Genomic DNA, 19,209 nt, shown 5'->3' with positions numbered 1-19,209 from the left:
CAGATGTGCTCTCTATGATGCTACAAGCAGAGGCTGCTTTACCTCTACAATATCGGAGGGGTGCAGGGACACCAAAACTGGCCTGCTCCACTTATATGACCAACTTCAGAGTTGGGCTTATAAGCTGTATGACAAGAATGTTGCAAATGTGCTCTCCTTGCCTAGGAAACCAAAATATTCTGATAGACTGCAGAGGAGACCGATAACCTAGACAATCAGTGAAGCTGACAGTCCATTGATGTACGAGGCCAGGTGACTTGATTGTCTCAACCTGGATTCTCTAAATGTCTTTGAGGGTTCAGTGATGGTCAATGAAGCAGCTCTGTATTTCAGTTGGAGCCATGATGCTATGGCTACTTGAATCTAGAGTCTCCCTAAACACAGGCGGATCCTCCTTTTTATAGGTCACAACTTCTCATTCAGTCATTCTTTCACAGGTTTGGGAGAAGGTGGTAGGGGACTATTTCTCACTGCTGGAGTGTTCAGACAACATGCATAGATTGTTCTTCATATTTTCAGAGCATCAATGGGTCATCAACATATTAACAAAGAATGTGCCTTTGTTTTCCAAGGATAGTAGAACAATACCAGGACAGATACAATAGCTAGTCAGCAGCCAGTCATCAAATGGCATCCATTGAACATTAATTCAATTACAATAAGTCTCAACATTCATTCTCACATAAGCTCTAGCTCATCTCCCTAGGCCTACTGAAATAATATGTCTGGATAATTCAGATTAAATGCTGTGTCACCACAGATGTCACTTTTCTCTCTCTGCTCCTTCAACTTTCACTCCATGCTCCTTGATGGCTATTATACAAGCTGTGAAGAGGAAGATGAAGGGGAAGGGAGGCATCAAACTCGAGCACAGACTATGATAAGCCTTGCTCATGGTGTGGCTTACAAGCACCAAGACACTGGCCATACTTCCTGGTTTGTGACATAATGTTAAGAGTAAATTGCAAAGTTGCATGTATTCATAAACACTTTGCAGTTTTATACATGTAAGATGTCGAGGCAATGCCGTTAAATCTTCTTGTAGATATGGTGATGTTTGGGCAATAGTTTTAAAAAGGCAAAATAAACACTTTACATAGTCACCTGTCTGACTGTGTAGTTTCCCTGGCAAAAATGGAAGAGGTGAGATATGGTGTGATCCAGATCTTGTTGAATCCTAAAAAAACACAAAATATATATAAAAAATTAACTAAGGAATATACAGGAGATAGATTTGTCATGTTAAAAAAAATCATATAAAAAAAGAATCATTTCAGAGCTTTTTCCAGCTTCAATGTCACCCATAATTTGTAAAAAAAATCACTAAAGAAATGAAATAATTTGGGAGTGGGGAAAACAAAAAGTACAAAACTAAAATAATGTGGTTGCATAAGTGTGAACAACCTCTTATAATTGGGGATGTGGTTGTGTTCAGTATTAGCCAATCACATTTGAACTCATGTTAAATAGTAGACATCATTTCAAGTGATTCTGATATACTGCTTATAATGTTTAACTTGTTCTAGGATTTTCCTTTCATTTTCTTAGTCACATTTTACAGCAAAAGCCATGGTCTGTTTGCCTCTTTCAACACAGCAAAGGGATCTTATTGTTGAAAGTTATCAGTCAGGAGACGGGTACAAAAGAAATTTCCAATACATTTGATACAACATGGAACTCAGTGAAGATGGTCTTCAAGAAGTGGTTTAAATTTGGCAAACAGTGACATTACCTAGAACTGGATGTCCCTCAAAAATTGATGAAAAGACAAGAAAATTGGTCCAGTAGACTGCCAAGAGGCTTAGGGCAACAGAGGAGCAGCAGCAGTTTCTGACAAGTACAGGTTATGTACTGCATGTGACAACAATCTCCTGTTCTGGTCTGATGATACCAAGGTTAAACTTGTTGGCCATAATTTTAAAAGGTAGGTTTTGTGCAAAGCTTGCACTGTGCATCACCAAAAGAACATCATACCCATAGTGAAGTATAACAGAGGCATTGTGTTTTGGGGCTTTTTTTGGCAGCTGGAACTAAGGCTTATTGGAGATAGATCGAATTATGAACAGTTCCAAATATCAGTCAATTTAGCATCAATACCTTCAGACCTATGCTAAAAGCTGAAGATGGAGAGGAATTTCGCCCTCAGCACAACAATGACCCTAACTATACCTCTAAATCAATAAAAGAATGGCTTCGTCAGAAGAAGATCAAAGTTTTGGAATGGCCCAGCCAGAGCCTGAAGCTGAATCCATTTGAAAACCTTCGGGTTGACCTCCAGATGGTGCTGTGCACAGTAGATGCCCTCACAATCTGACAGATTTGGGCCATGCTGATAAACTCCTACCAAAAAAGACTGAATGCTGTCAAGAATTCAAAAGGTCCTTTGACAAGATTATAGTTTAAGTGTGTTCATATTTATACAAAGACATTACTTTTAGCTTTTGATTTTTTTTCCATCTGAGAAGATTTTAATTTGTCTTTCAATTGAATTGTACAGATTATGGATGATAGTCCCTTGATGAAACGTGGTGAAACACATGTCGATATCAGTGCGACAGTGGACCGGTTTGGTAAATATCTTATCTTGGTCTAATGTATTATGCTTCCTATTGATTTACTTTACACTGTCTTGTGACATACACTTTATAGGATAAGGTCTCATGTTTATAAATAGGTAGTATACTAAATATTGTGATCTAAATCTTATATCTGGCTCTTTTCATTTGAAATCTTTAGTGAATTTCAAATTCTGATTATTTATTAATTTAGCACTATGCATTTTATGTTACTGAAATATCACTTAATGAATTAATGTGTTTGTGAGTTCATTTATTATATTGCGGAGCCTATCATAGATATTTCTGCAGTGAAATCCTTTATATAACAATTTACTCCCTATCATGATTCTCATTGGTAGACTCCTCCCATATTTTAATGGTTTTTATTGATTTGTATAATAACATTAATCTTTTGAATCAGGTCTACAGTATGTGTAGTTATTTTGTGTAAATTTATAGATTGTGGGTGACAAAGGTGGAAAAAGTTCTGAAATGATTCTTCTTAGTATGATTTTGTTACATGACAAAAACCTGTCATTTTAAAAGTGGTGTGTAGACTGGTTATATCCACGGTAGCTAGGCTGACTATGCAAAATCGGAAATAGTTTTTCTTGTTCCAGTCTGTGACTGTTTTCATACATGTTCCCAACCACTTATTATGAAAAAGATTATAATAGTATTAAAACCAAACTAAATTTAACACAAAAAATATCTCACCTTTCAATTGTCCTGGAGAAAAGCAAACTGTACAGAAACAGTATGACTCCATGGCTGCCCTCCTCCTTAAACTAACATGAAAAAAGCATATTAACATACAGCTATGAATAGCAAAACGCTTTTCTTTCCATTTAGCCATTATTACTGGGCTGCTCATTTACGCAGAATTATCGACATGGCCATCTAAACCTGCTTACATGAAATGGGTGGAAATTGAACAACTTTGGCTTGCCCCAGCCCACATTAATTCTCTATTATGGAATGGTTGTTACAACCCGTCTTCAAACGAACTCCTAGGCCCAATGAGTCTCACCTGAGACATTTGGAGGACCTGCTCCAAAAAATTCAAGATACTATCCACAAGCTGCCCTCTTACTTCTTTCCTATTCCACCCTAATTTCCCTGAGAGCTCGCCTCCCTCAATAACAGGAACGTGAGCTCACACTGGCCTGTTTAATTTTGGAGACAAAACTAATTATAAAACAAGGACTTTGCTTCCTGATGATGAGATGTAATCTACATTAGCCGTTCCTACGCTCCCGTTATTCCAATACATGAAGATCAGGCATTTGCCTCATCCCTATTTAACAGTTTACAGGTTCCAACCCCAACACCTTTTGAAAGACTTTGTAGAAATGGTTCCTCAACAAAGGGCTTCATCTCTGATGTATATAATCAGGGCCGGTTTTACACAAAGCGGGGCCCTGGGCAAAAGTTTAAAGTGGGGCCCCAAATGCTCACATATTGCACCATCACACAAACATTTCTGTTGCATTTACAAGCGCTGAGTCCAGGCTGGTAAACGAGTGTGATCGACAATATTGAAGTCATTCGACGCTTGTTTCCCGGTCTCTTTAGGGTATGTGCACACATTCAGTAATTGGCAGCAGCACATGTCCGCTGCGTCCAAAGCGCTGCCGGCTATTGAACGTAGGTGATTCCGCATGTGTTCATTGAACCGTACGGATTCATCACGCCAAATACATTGTATGGGTGACATTTAACTTGTGTAGGCTCATGTCTTTGCAAGATAAATAGACATGCTGCGGTCTGGAGAGACACGCCGCATGTCTGTCTCCGCGGGTGAGCTGCAGGCATCTGTGCACGCATTGTGGGCATGGGATTTCTTGAAATCCCATCCACTATGTGGTAACATCTGGACACTGCACAAGTACGCAGCGTCCAACCCGCATCGTTTACTGACCATGTACACATACCCTTATTCCGGCTGAGGAAGAATAATTGGTGCAGGTACTCCTCGATACAGTATAATGCAGGTCCCATATAGTACAAATAGTAAAATGTGCTCCCCATGGTCCATGATAGAGCATAATGCAGCCCCCTCAGAGTATACTGCAGCCCCCCTCAGAGTATACTGCAGCTCCTCAGAGTATAATGCAGCCCCACACACACAGTATAATGCAGCCCCTTCAGCGTATAATGCAGCCCCAGACACACACTATAATGCAGCCCCTTCAGAGTATAATGCAGCCCCTCTCAGAGTATACTGCGGCCCCTCAGAGTATAATGCAGCCCTACACACATAGTATAATGCCGAAAAAGAGGAGGACCAGGAGCATAAAGTACAAATATATATAAGAGAATCTTTATTTATACAAAATATTAAAATATGGACATCAGTAATCATAACAAGTATACCACAACATTACATGAAAAAGGGGGAAAGTACAAACCCTCAACCTCACCACCCCAACGCTATAGGGAGTAATCATGTAAACAGTTGTAGGCGGTAAACACCATATAGCTAGAGGTAATCGCATGGAAAGAAAGAAGGAGAAGAGATTGCTGCTGTGTCAGTACTCAACAAAGGGTCTAAGGCAAGTGCACCAACTAATTACAATAAATAACCCATGACACAGCAGCAAAAAAATGCAAAATGCGCTTACCCATGCAGAGGGGGGAGAGGGGAAGGGATCCCGCCGGTGGATGAACCGGCGGGATCCCTTCCCCTCTCCCCCCCTCTTCCATGTGATTACCTCTAGCTATATGGTGTTTACTGATGTCCATATTTTAATATTTTGTATAAATAAAGATTCTCTTATATATATTTGTACTTTATGCTCCTGGTCCTCCTCTTTTTCGGCATTTAGTGTGTGGAGCAATGATTTAAATAATCTGGGTTATCATTATATATACTAGTACTCTTTCCCAGATTTTTTTGCTATGCATTCGGATTTCCGGTTATCACACATAGTATAATGCAGCCCCCTCAGAGTATAATGCAGCCCCTCAGAGTGTAATGCAGCCCCCCACAAACAGTATAATGCAGCCTCCCACACACAGTATTAATCAGCCCCTTCAGAGTATAATGCAGGCCCCCTCAGAGTACACTGCGGCCCCTCAGAGTATAATGCAGCCCCACACACACAGTATAATGCAGCCCCCTCAGAGTATAATGCAGCCCCCTCAGAGTATAATGCAGCCCCACACACACAGCATAATGCAGCTTCCCACACACAGTATAATGCAATCCCTTCAGAGTATAATGCAGCCCCCACACACAGTATAGTGTAGGCCCCACACAGTATAATGGAGCCCCCACACATGCACAGAGTATCGTGCAACACACACACTTTACCTCTCCTCCTCATTTCCCCGCTGCTCTGGCTTCTGCAGAGTGTGCTGCTGAGTCAGAGACAGAGTGATGGGAGAGGAAGCATCACATGACCCTCTCCTCCATCACTACTTTCAACTGAATCGGCATTTATGATGCTGATATGTTCAATGCACGGGGAGGGGGGTTCTGGCGCTGGGCCCCTCTTACTCAGTGGCCCCATAGTGGCTGCATGGTGTGTCTGGATGGTGGCCTCTGAAAAAGAGGGGGCCCTAGGCGGCTGCCTGGTCTGCCTGCCCCTAACGTCGACCCTGTATATAGTATTATACAAAACCCTGATGGAAATTCCTTGATTAGGCATCCATATATGCTCAAATGGGAAAGCTATATGGGCAGAACCATAAACGATGCTGATTGGAGATTTGTATGGTCAAAAGCAGCCATTTTGGCATCTTGCATCACTTATAAAGAGAACCAATACAAGACCCTCCATTTCTGGTATCACACTCCTGAACTTCGACACAAATTAGATCCATCTATTTCCCCCCCGTGTGATGGAGATGTGCCTTGCTGACAGGATCTATATTCCACCTATTCTGGGACTGCTCTCTGCTCCCACGGAATATATCTATAAGATCCGTTTGGAGAAGTCTACACACATTGACGGCTGCAAGATGTTTGATGGCCTCTCAATGGAAACAAACCTCCTCCCCTCTATGTATGACTTATACACTAAGATCAAAGATATCAGAAATTTTGAATATCGCGCTGCTCTGAATGATGAAACGGTCGAGAGATTCAACCTCCTTTGATCCCCATGGGAAACCTTTTGGGTACTTCTTAGTATTTAGGAACCTAGGAACCCCACTCACAAGGTCATATATTTCCTATCATCCTTCAACACCTAATACCGTTACTTATCCCCTTACCCCTCCTTCTGTTTGTATGTCTTCTATGTATCCTCCTTTTTATTTACTTTGATTATATATATCTATATATACTAGCTGTACTACCCGGCTTCGCCCGGGTTAATGACTGCTGTTAGCAAAATAGAATGTGTTAACAAAAATTTATTCTGCACACAAAAACCACAAAACAAATAGATAGAAATGTAATTATTAAAAGGCAAAAACTAAGCTAATAGAAGAATTTCACAACATATATTAGCTTTGTTATACTGAGAATGTCTTTGTTGCCTATATTAACCAATCAGAGCTCAGGTTAATTAACTGTAGCAAAATAGAAGCTGAGCTGTGATTGGTTGCTATTGGCAGCCTGATAAATCCCCAGCCAACAGGAAGCCCTCCCCCCTGGCAGTATATATTAGCTCACACATACACATAATAGACAGGTCATGTGACTGACAGCTGCCGTATTTCCTATATGGTACATTTGTTGCTCTTGTAGTTTGTCTGCTTATTAATCAGATTTTTATTTTTGAAGGACAATACCAGACTTGTGTGTGTTTTAGGGTGAGTTTCATGTGTCAAGTTGTGTGTGTTGAGTTGCGTGTGGCGACATGCATGTAGCGACTTTTGTGAGATGAGTTTTGTGTGGCGACATGCGTGTAGCAACATTTTGTGTGTCGAGTTGCATGTGACAGGTTAGTGTAGCAAGTTGTGTGCAGCAAGATTTGTGCATGGCGAGTTTTGCGCATGGCGAGTTTTATGTGTGGTGCGTTTTGAGTATGTGCAAGTTTTGTGTGAGGCAACTTTTGCATGTGGTGCAACTTTTGTACATGTGGCAATTTTTCTGTGTGTGCAAGTTTTGCATGAGGTGAGTTTTCCATGAGGTGAGTTTTGCACGTGTGGCGAGTTTTGCGTGAGCCTAGTTTTGCATATGGCGAGTTTTGCATGTAGCGAGTTTTGCGCGTTGCGAGTTTTGAGTGGTGACTTTTGTGTTTCAACTTTTATGTGGCGAGGTTGGTGTGTGTGTGGTGAAATGTGTGCTGAGGGTGGTATATGTGTTCAAGCACGTGGTAGTGTGTGGCGCATTTTGTGTTTGTGTTCATATCCCCGTGTGTGGTGAGTATCCCATGTCGGGGCCCCACCTTAGCAACTGTACGGTATATACTCTTTGTCGCCATCGCTCTCATTCTTTAAGTCCTCATTGTTCACATCTGGCAGCTGTCAATTTTCCTCCAACACTTTTCCCTTCACTTTTTCCCCATTATGTAGATAGGTGCAAAATTGTTTGGTGAATTGGAACGCGCGGGGTTAAAATTTCACCTCACAACATAGCCTATGACGCTCTCGGGGTCCAGACGTGTGACTGTGCAAAATTTTGTGGCTGTAGCTGCGACGGTGCAGATGCCAATCCCGGACATACACACATACATACATACACACATTCAGCTTTATATATTAGATATACCTGTATGTAATCTCCTGTATATAGTATATACCTGTGTGTCATCTCACCTGTATATAGTATATATCTGTGTGTCATCTCCTCCTGTATATAGTATATACCTGTATGTCATCACCTGCTATACATAGCATATATGTTGTGAAATTGGATTCTGGGCTCCCCCGGTGGCCACTTGTGGAATTGAACTTGTGTGCATCATCCCCTCTGTTCACCTGCTCCTATCAGGATGTGGGAGTCGCTATATAACCTTGCTCCTCTGTCAGTTTCTTGCCGGTCAACAATGTAATCAGAAGCCTTCTGTGCTTGTTCCTGCTACTAGACAACTCCCAGCTAAGTTGGACTTTTGTCCTTGTGTGTTTTTGCATTTTGTTCCTGTTCACAGCTGCTGTTTCGTTACTGTGTCTGGAAAGCTCTTGTGATCGGAAATTGCCACTCTGGTGTTATGAGTTAATGCTAGAGTCTTAAAGGAATTTCTGGATGGTGTTTTGATAGGGTTTTCTGCTGACCATGAAAGTGTCCTTTCTGTCTTCCTGCTATCTAGAAAGCGGACCTCGATTTTGCTAAACCTATTTTCATACTACGTTTGTCATTTCATCTAAAATCACCGCCAATATATGTGGGGGCCTCTGTCTGCCTTTTGGGAAAATTTCTCTAGAGGTGAGCCAGGACTGTCTTTTCCTCTGCTAGGATTAGGTAGTTCTCCGTCTGGCGCTGGGCATCTAGGGTTAAAAAACGTAGGCATGCTACCCGGCCACTTCTAGTTGTGCGGCAGGTTTAGTTCATGGTCAGTATAGTTTCCATCTTCCAAGAGCTAGTTCTCATATATGCTGGGCTATGTTCTCTCGCCATTGAGAATCATGACAGTTTGACCGGCCAAAAAAAGGGTTAAATTACTGGCTGAGAAAGGAGAGAAAAAAGAAGTCTGCTACAATTTTTTTTTTTTTTTTTTTTTTCCCTCTAGTTCTGAGTGTGCTCTTAAATGAATCACTTGCTAGTCTGCCTATACTGCAGCCTTCCTCTCTTTCTCTCCTTCTAATCCTTGAATGGCTCTGTGTTCACCTGTTTCAAATGGATCTTCAGAGTGTAGCTACAGGTTTGAATAATCTCGCCACAAAGGTACAAAATTTGCAAGATTTTGTTGTTCATGCACCTATGTCTGAGCCTAGAATTCCTTTGCCTGAATTCTTCTCGGGGAATAGATCTCACTTTCAAAATTTTAAAAATAATTGCAAATTGTTTTTGTCCCTGAAGTCTCGCTCTGCCGGAGACCCTGCACAGCAGGTCAGGATTGTAATTTCCTTGCTCCGGGGCGACCCTCAAGACTGGGCTTTTGCATTGGCACCAGGGGATCCTGCGTTGCTCAATGTGGATGCGTTTTTTCTGGCCTTGGGGTTGCTTTATGAGGAACCTCATTTAGAGCTTCAGGCGGAAAAGGCCTTGATGTCCTTGTCTCAGGGGCAAGATGAAGCTGAAATATACTGCCAAAAATTCCGCAAATGGTCTGTGCTTACTCAGTGGAATGAGTGCGCCCTGGCGGCGATTTTCAGAGAAGGTCTCTCTGATGCCATTAAGGATGTTATGGTGGGGTTCCCTGTGCCTGCGAGTCTGAATAAGTCCATGACGATGGCTATTCAGATCGATAGGCGTCTGCGGGAGCGCAAACCTGTGCACCATTTGGCGGTGTCTACTGAGAAAACGCCAGAAAATATGCAATGTGATAGAATTCTGTCCAGAAGCGAGCGGCAGAATTTTAGACGAAAAAATGGGTTGTGCTTCTATTGTGGTGATTCAACTCATGTTATATCAGCATGCTTTAAGCGTACTAAGAAGCCTGACAAGTCTGTTTCAATTAGCACTTTACAGTCTAAGTTTATTCTATCTGTGACCCTGATTTGTTCTTTGTCATCTATTACCGCGGACGCCTATGTCGACTCTGGCGCTGCTTTGAGTCTTATGGATTGGTCCTTTGCCAAACGCTGTGGGTATGATTTGGAGCCACTGGAGGCTCCGATACCTCTGAAAGGGATTGACTCCACCCCATTGGCTAGTAATAAACCACAATACTGGACACAAGTGACTATGCGTGTTAATCCGGATCACCAGGAGGTTATTCGCTTTCTGGTGCTGTATAATCTACATGATGTTTTGGTGCTGGGATTGCCATGGCTGCAATCTCATAACCCAGTCCTCGACTGGAGAGCTATGTCTGTGTTAAGCTGGGGATGTAAAGGAACTCATGGGGACGTACCTTTGGTTTCCATTTCATCATCTATTCCCTCTGAGATTCCTGAATTCTTGTCTGACTTTCATGACGTTTTTGAAGAACCCAAGGTTGGTTCACTACCTCCGCACCGGGAGTGCGATTGTGCCATAGACTTGATTCCGGGTAGTAAATACCCTAAGGGTCGTTTATTTAATCTGTCTGTGCCTGAACACGCTGCTATGCGAGAATATATAAAGGAGTCCTTGGAAAAGGGACATATTCGTCCTTCGTCATCTCCCTTAGGAGCCGGTTTTTTCTTTGTGTCTAAGAAAGACGGCTCTTTGAGGCCGTGTATTGATTATCGACTTTTGAATAAAATCACGGTTAAATATCAATATCCGTTACCACTGCTTACTGATTTGTTTGCTCGTATAAAGGGGGCCAAGTGGTTCTCTAAGATTGATCTCCGTGGGGCGTATAATTTGGTGCGAATCAAGCAGGGGGATGAGTGGAAAACCGCATTTAATACGCCCGAGGGCCATTTTGAGTATTTGGTGATGCCTTTTGGTCTTTCAAATGCCCCTTCAGTCTTCCAGTCCTTTATGCATGACATTTTCCGCGATTATTTGGATAAATTTATGATTGTTTATCTGGATGATATTCTGATTTTTTCGGATGACTGGGACTCTCATGTCCAGCAGGTCAGGAGGGTTTTTCAGGTTTTGCGGTCTAATTCCTTGTGTGTGAAGGGTTCTAAGTGTGTTTTTGGGGTTCAAAGGATTTCTTTCTTGGGATACATTTTTTCCCCCTCTTCCATCGAGATGGATCCTGTCAAGGTTCAGGCTATTGGTGATTGGACGCAACCCTCTTCTCTTAAGAGTCTTCAGAAATTTTTGGGCTTTGCTAACTTTTATCGTCGATTTATTGCTGGTTTTTCTGATGTTGTAAAACCATTGACTGATTTGACTAAGAAGGGTGCGGATGTTGCTGATTGGTCCCCTGATGCTGTGGAGGCCTTTCGGGAGCTCAAGCGCCGCTTTTCTTCCGCCCCAGTGTTGCGTCAGCCTGATGTTGCTCTTCCTTTTCAGGTTGAGGTCGACGCTTCTGAAATCGGAGCTGGGGCGGTGTTGTCGCAGAGAAGTTCCGACTGCTCCGTGATGAGACCTTGTGCTTTTTTTTCCCGTAAATTTTCGCCCGCCGAGCGGAATTATGATATTGGGAATCGGGAGCTTTTGGCCATGAAGTGGGCTTTTGAGGAGTGGCGTCACTGGCTTGAGGGGGCCAGACATCAGGTGGTGGTATTGACTGACCACAAAAATTTAATTTACCTTGAGTCTGCCAGGCGCCTGAATCCTAGACAGGCGCGCTGGTCGTTGTTTTTCTCTCGGTTTAATTTTGTGGTGTCGTACCTACCGGGTTCTAAGAATGTTAAGGCGGATGCCCTTTCTAGGAGTTTTGAGCCTGACTCCCCTGGTAATTCTGAGCCCACAGGTATCCATAAAGATGGAGTGATATTGTCTGCCATTTCTCCAGACCTGCGGCGGGCCTTGCAGGAGTTTCAGGCGGATAGACCTGATCGTTGCCCACCTGGTAGACTGTTTGTTCCTGATGATTGGACCAGTAGAGTCATCTCTGAGGTTCATTCTTCTGCGTTGGCAGGTCATCCTGGAATCTTTGGTACCAGGGATTTGGTGGCAAGGTCCTTCTGGTGGCCTTCCCTGTCACGAGATGTGCGAGGCTTTGTGCAGTCTTGTGACGTTTGTGCTCGGGCCAAGCCTTGTTGTTCTCGGGCTAGTGGATTGTTGTTGCCCTTGCCTATCCCGAAGAGGCCTTGGACGCACATCTCGATGGATTTTATTTCGGATCTGCCTGTTTCTCAGAAGATGTCTGTCATCTGGGTGGTGTGTGACCGTTTCTCTAAGATGGTCCATCTGGTTCCCTTGCCTAAGTTGCCTTCTTCTTCCGAGTTGGTTCCTCTGTTTTTTCAAAATGTTGTTCGTTTGCATGGTATTCCTGAGAATATCGTTTCTGACAGAGGGACCCAATTCGTGTCTAGATTTTGGCGGGCATTCTGTGCTAGGATGGGCATAGATTTGTCTTTTTCGTCTGCTTTCCATCCTCAGACTAATGGCCAGACCGAGCGGACTAATCAGACCTTGGAGACATATTTGAGGTGTTTTGTGTCTGCGGATCAGGATGATTGGGTTGCTTTTCTGCCTTTGGCGGAGTTCGCCCTCAATAATCGGGCCAGCTCTGCCACCTTGGTGTCCCCGTTTTTCTGTAATTTGGGGTTTCATCCTCGATTTTCCTCCGGTCAAGTGGAATCTTCGGATTGTCCTGGAGTGGATGCTGTGGTGGAGAGGTTGCATCAGATTTGGGGGCAGGTGGTGGACAATTTGAAGTTGTCCCAGGAGAAGACTCAGCTTTTTGCCAACCGCCGTCGTCGTGTTGGTCCTCGGCTTTGTGTTGGGGACTTGGTGTGGTTGTCTTCTCGTTTTGTCCCTATGAGGGTTTCTTCTCCTAAGTTTAAGCCTCGGTTCATCGGCCCGTACAAGATATTGGAGATTCTTAACCCTGTGTCCTTCCGTTTGGACCTCCCTGCATCCTTTTCGATTCATAATGTTTTTCATCGGTCATTGTTGCGCAGGTATGAGGTACCGGTTGTGCCTTCCGTTGAGCCTCCTGCTCCGGTGTTGGTTGAGGGTGAGTTGGAGTACGTTGTGGAAAAGATCTTAGACTCTCGTGTTTCCAGACGGAGACTCCAGTATCTGGTCAAATGGAAGGGATACGGTCAGGAGGATAATTCTTGGGTCACTGCCTCTGATGTTCATGCCTCCGATCTTGTCCGTGCCTTTCATAGGGCTCATCCTGATCGCCCTGGTGGTTCTGGTGAGGGTTCGGTGCCCCCTCCTTGAGGGGGGGGTACTGTTGTGAAATTGGATTCTGGGCTCCCCCGGTGGCCACTTGTGGAATTGAACTTGTGTGTTGTGAATTTGCTTTTTTGCTCCCTCTAGTGGTTACTAGTTTTTTGACTCTGGTTTTTCTGTCATTCCTTTTATCCGCACCTGGGTCGTTAGTTAGGGGTGTTGCTATAAGCTCCCTGGACCTTCAGTTCTATGCCTGGCAACGTAGTTATCAGAGCTAGTCTGCTGTGCTCTTGTCTACTGATCCTGGTTCCAGTTATATCAGCTAAGTCTGCCTTTTGCTTTTTGCTATTTGTTTTGGTTTTGTATTTTTGTCCAGCTTGTTCCAAATCTATATCCTGACCTTTGCTGGAAGCTCTAGGGGGGCTGGTGTTCTCCCCCCGGACCGTTAGACGGTTCGGGGGTTCTTGAATTTCCAGTGTGGATTTTGATAGGGTTTTTGTTGACCATATAAGTTACCTTTCTTTATTCTGCTATTAGTAAGCGGGCCTCTCTGTGCTAAACCTGGTTCATTTCTGTGTTTGTCATTTCCTCTTACCTCACCGTCATTATTTGTGGGGGGCTTCTATCCAGCTTTGGGGTCCCCTTCTCTGGAGGCAAGAAAGGTCTTTGTTTTCCTCTACTAGGGGTAGCTAGATTCTCCGGCTGGCGCGTGTCATCTAGAATCAACGTAGGAATGATCCCCGGCTACTTCTAGTGTTGGCGTTAGGAGTAGATATATGGTCAACCCAGTTACCACTGCCCTATGAGCTGGATTTTTGTATTCTGCAGACTTCCACGTTCCTCTGAGACCCTCGCCATTGGGGTCATAACAGTTTGCCAGGCCAGTATTAAATGTTTAATGCATTGCAGAAGAGGGATTATAAGAAAGAAGATTCTGAGTTTTTTTTTTCTTTTTCCCCTTTACCTCAGAGTGGCTATGCTTGCTGCAGACATGAATGTCCAGACCTTGATTACAAGTGTGGACCAGCTGGCTACTCGTGTGCAGGGCATACAAGATTATGTTATCAGAAATCCTAGGTCAGAACCTAAAATACCGATTCCTGAACTGTTTTCCGGAGACAGGTTTAAGTTTAGGAATTTCGTGAATAATTGTAAATTGTTTTTGTCCCTGAGACCCTGTTCATCTGGAGATTCTGCTCAGCAAGTAAAAATTGTTATTTCGTTCTTACGGGGCGACCCTCAGGATTGGGCTTTTTCGCTGGCGCCAGGAGATCCGGCATTGGCTGATCTTGATGCGTTTTTTCTGGCGCTCGGTTTACTTTATGAGGAACCCAATCTTGAGATTCAGGCAGAAAAGGCCTTGCTGGCTATGTCTCAGGGGCAGGACGAGGCTGAAGTGTATTGCCAAAAATTTCGGAAATGGTCCGTGCTGACACATTGGAACGAGTGTGCACTGGCCGCTAATTTTAGAAATGGCCTTTCTGAAGCCATTAAGAATGTTATGGTGGGTTTTCCCATTCCCACAGGTCTGAATGATACTATGGCACTGGCTATTCAAATTGACCGGCGGTTGCGGGAGCGCAAAACCGCAAATTCCCTCATGGTGTTGTCTGAACAGACACCTAATTCGGTGCAATGTGATAGAAAAACCGCAAATTCCCTCATGGTGTTGTCTGAACAGACACCTGATTTAATGCAATGTGATAGAATCCTGACTAGAAATGAGCGGAAAATTCATAGACGCCGGAATGGCTTGTGCTACTACTGTGGTGATTCTACACATGTTATCTCAGCATGCTCTAAACGTATAGCTAAGGTTGTTAGTCCTGTCACCGTTGGTAATTTGCAACCTAAATTTATTCTGTCTGTAACTTTGATTTGCTCACTGTCATCTTACCCTGTCATGGCGTTTGTAGATTCAGGTGCTGCCCTGAGTCTCATGGATCTCTCATTTGCTAAGAGCTGTGGTTTTACTCTTGAACCATTAGAAAATCCTATTCCTCTTAGGGGTATTGATGCTACACCATTGGCAGCAAATAAACCGCAGTATTGGACACAGGTTACCATGTGCATGACTCCTGAACACCGCGAGGTGATACGTTTCCTGGTTTTACATAAAATGCATGATTTGGTTGTTTTAGGGCTGCCATGGTTACAGACCCATAATCCAGTCCTGGACTGGAAGGCTATGTCAGTCTCAAGTTGGGGCTGTCGTGGTATTCATGGGGATTCCCTGCCTGTGTCTATTGCTTCCTCTACGCCTTCGGAAGTTCCGGAGTATTTGTCTGATTATCAGGATGTCTTCAGTGAGTCTGAGTCCAGTGCACTGCCTCCTCATAGGGACTGTGACTGTGCTATAGATTTGATCCCAGGCAGTAAATTTCCTAAGGGAAGACTGTTTAATCTGTCGGTACCTGAACATACCGCTATGCGTTCATATATCAAGGAGTCTCTGGAGAAAGGACATATTCGTCCGTCTTCTTCCCCTCTTGGTGCGGGATTCTTTTTTGTGGCAAAAAAGGACGGATCTTTGAGACCTTGTATTGATTATCGGCTTTTAAATAAGATCACTGTCAAGTTTCAGTATCCTTTACCGCTGTTGTCTGACTTGTTTGCCCGGATTAAGGGTGCCAAGTGGTTCACCAAGATAGACCTTCGTGGTGCGTACAACCTTGTGCGCATTAAGCAAGGTGATGAATGGAAAACCGCATTCAATACGCCCGAAGGTCATTTTGAGTACTTGGTGATGCCTTTTGGGCTCTCCAATGCGCCTTCAGTTTTTCAGTCCTTTATGCATGACATTTTCCGGAAGTATCTGGATAAATTTTTGATTGTTTATCTGGATGATATTTTGGTTTTTTCTGATAATTGGGATTCGCATGTGGAGCAGGTCAGGTTGGTCTTTAAAATTTTGCGTGAAAATTCTTTGTTTGTCAAGGGCTCAAAGTGTCTCTTTGGTGTACAGAAGGTTCCCTTTTTGGGGTTCATTTTTTCCCCTTCTGCTGTGGAGATGGACCCAGTCAAGGTCCAAGCTATTCTTGATTGGACTCAGCCCTCATCAGTTAAGAGTCTTCAGAAGTTCTTGGGCTTCGCTAACTTCTACCGTCGTTTTATCGCTAATTTTTCTAGCATTGTGAAACCTTTGACGGATATGACCAAGAAGGGCTCCGATGTAGCTAACTGGGCTCCTGCTGCCGTGGAGGCTTTCCAGGAGTTGAAACGCCGGTTTACTTCGGCGCCTGTTTTGTGCCAGCCTGACGTCTCACTTCCCTTTCAGGTTGAGGTGGATGCTTCGGAGATTGGGGCAGGGGCCGTTTTGTCGCAGAGAGGCCCTGGTTGCTCTGTTATGAAACCTTGTGCCTTTTTCTCTAGGAAGTTTTCGCCTGCCGAGCGAAATTATGATGTGGGCAATCGGGAGTTGTTGGCCATGAAATGGGCATTTGAGGAGTGGCGTCATTGGCTCGAGGGTGCTAAGCATCGTGTGGTGGTCTTGACTGATCACAAAAATCTGATGTATCTCGAGTCTGCTAAACGCCTTAATCCGAGACAGGCCCGCTGGTCATTGTTTTTCTCCCGCTTTGATTTTGTTGTCTCGTATTTACCAGGTTCAAAGAATGTGAAGGCCGATGCTCTTTCTAGGAGCTTTGTGCCTGATGCTCCTGGAGTCGCTGATCCTGTTGGTATTCTTAAAGATGGAGTTATCTTGTCAGCTATTCCTCCGGATCTGCGACGTGTGTTGCAGAGATTTCAGGCTGATAGGCCTGAGTCTTGTCCACCTGACAGACTGTTTGTCCCGGATAAGTGGACCAGCAGAGTCATTTCCGAGGTTCATTCCTCGGTGTTGGCAGGTCACCCGGGAATTTTTGGCACCAGAGATCTGGTGGCCAGGTCCTTTTGGTGGCCTTCCTTGTCAAGGGATGTGCGGTCATTTGTGCAGTCCTGTGGGACTTGTGCTCGAGCTAAGCCTTGCTGTTCTCGTGCCAGCGGTTTGCTCTTGCCCTTGCCTGTCCCGAAGAGACCTTGGACACATATCTCCATGGATTTCATTTCTGATCTTCCGCTATCTCAGGGCATGTCCGTTATCTGGGTGATATGTGATCGCTTTTCCAAGATGGTCCATTTGGTTCCTTTGCCTAAGCTGCCTTCCTCTTCCGATCTGGTTCCTGTGTTTTTTCAGAACGTGGTTCGTTTGCACGGCATCCCTGAGAATATTGTGTCAGACAGAGGATCCCAGTTCGTTTCCAGGTTCTGGCGATCCTTTTGTAGTAGGATGGGCATTGATTTATCGTTTTCGTCTGCTTTCCATCCTCAGACTAATGGACAGACGGAGCGAACTAATCAGACTTTGGAGGCTTATTTGAGGTGTTTTGTCTCTGCTGATCAGGACGATTGGGTGACATTCTTGCCGTTGGCTGAGTTTGCCCTTAATAATCGGGCTAGTTCCGCCACCTTGGTTTCGCCTTTTTTCTGCAACTCTGGTTTCCATCCTCGTTTTTCTTCGGGTCATGTGGAGCCTTCTGACTGTCCTGGGGTGGATTCTGTGGTGGATAGGTTGCAGCAGATCTGGAATCATGTGGTGGACAACTTGAAGTTGTCACAGGAGAAGGCTCAGCGCTTTGCCAACCGCCGCCGCGGTGTGGGTCCCCGACTACGCGTTGGGGATTTGGTATGGCTTTCTTCCCGCTTTGTTCCTATGAAGGTCTCCTCTCCCAAATTTAAACCTCGTTTTATTGGGCCTTACAAGATATTGGAAATCCTTAATCCTGTATCTTTTCGTCTGGATCTTCCTGTGTCGTTTGCTATTCACAATGTATTTCATAGGTCCTTGTTGCGGCGGTACATTGTGCCTGTAGTTCCTTCTGCTGAGCCTCCTGCTCCGGTGTTGGTTGAGGGCGAGTTGGAGTACGTGGTGGAGAAGATCTTGGATTCTCGCCTCTCCAGGCGGAGGCTTCAGTACCTGGTCAAGTGGAAGGGCTATGGTCAGGAGGATAATTCCTGGGTGGTCGCCTCTGATGTTCATGCGGCCGATTTAGTTCGTGCCTTTCATGCCGCTCATCCTGATCGCCCTGGTGGTCGTGGTGAGGGTTCGGTGACCCCTCACTAAGGGGGGGGTACTGTTGTGAATTTGCTTTTTGCTCCCTCTAGTGGTTACTAGTTTTTTGACTCTGGTTTTTCTGTCATTCCTTTTATCCGCACCTGGGTCGTTAGTTAGGGGTGTTGCTATAAGCTCCCTGGACCTTCAGTTCTATGCCTGGCAACGTAGTTATCAGAGCTAGTCTGCTGTGCTCTTGTCTACTGATCCTGGTTCCAGTTATATCAGCTAAGTCTGCCTTTTGCTTTTTGCTATTTGTTTTGGTTTTGTATTTTTGTCCAGCTTGTTCCAAATCTATATCCTGACCTTTGCTGGAAGCTCTAGGGGGGCTGGTGTTCTCCCCCCGGACCGTTAGACGGTTCGGGGGTTCTTGAATTTCCAGTGTGGATTTTGATAGGGTTTTTGTTGACCATATAAGTTACCTTTCTTTATTCTGCTATTAGTAAGCGGGCCTCTCTGTGCTAAACCTGGTTCATTTCTGTGTTTGTCATTTCCTCTTACCTCACCGTCATTATTTGTGGGGGGCTTCTATCCAGCTTTGGGGTCCCCTTCTCTGGAGGCAAGAAAGGTCTTTGTTTTCCTCTACTAGGGGTAGCTAGATTCTCCGGCTGGCGCGTGTCATCTAGAATCAACGTAGGAATGATCCCCGGCTACTTCTAGTGTTGGCGTTAGGAGTAGATATATGGTCAACCCAGTTACCACTGCCCTATGAGCTGGATTTTTGTATTCTGCAGACTTCCACGTTCCTCTGAGACCCTCGCCATTGGGGTCATAACACTTGTGTGCATCATCCCCTCTGTTCACCTGCTCCTATCAGGATGTGGGAG

General features: G+C 44.4%; 1 protein-coding gene across 1 annotated transcript in view; it reads right to left on the bottom strand.

The window, feature by feature from the left end:
* Positions 1-19,209, bottom strand: part of MINDY4B (MINDY family member 4B) — a 117,682-nt gene that overhangs the window by 20,982 nt on the left and 77,491 nt on the right. Inside the window, exons 9-10 of the mRNA XM_077292949.1 lie at positions 3,276-3,346; positions 1,105-1,177 (exon numbers count right to left, since the gene is read on the bottom strand). Coding sequence (XP_077149064.1) covers positions 1,105-1,177; positions 3,276-3,346 — 144 coding nt within the window. The remainder of the gene's footprint in view (positions 1-1,104; positions 1,178-3,275; positions 3,347-19,209) is intronic.

Source organism: Ranitomeya variabilis, chromosome 2, assembly GCF_051348905.1.
Source record: "Ranitomeya variabilis isolate aRanVar5 chromosome 2, aRanVar5.hap1, whole genome shotgun sequence".
Taxonomy (NCBI): Eukaryota; Metazoa; Chordata; class Amphibia; order Anura; family Dendrobatidae; genus Ranitomeya; species Ranitomeya variabilis.
Note: the sequence above shows the minus strand (reverse complement) of the source record. Positions and strands in the feature narration are given on the sequence as shown.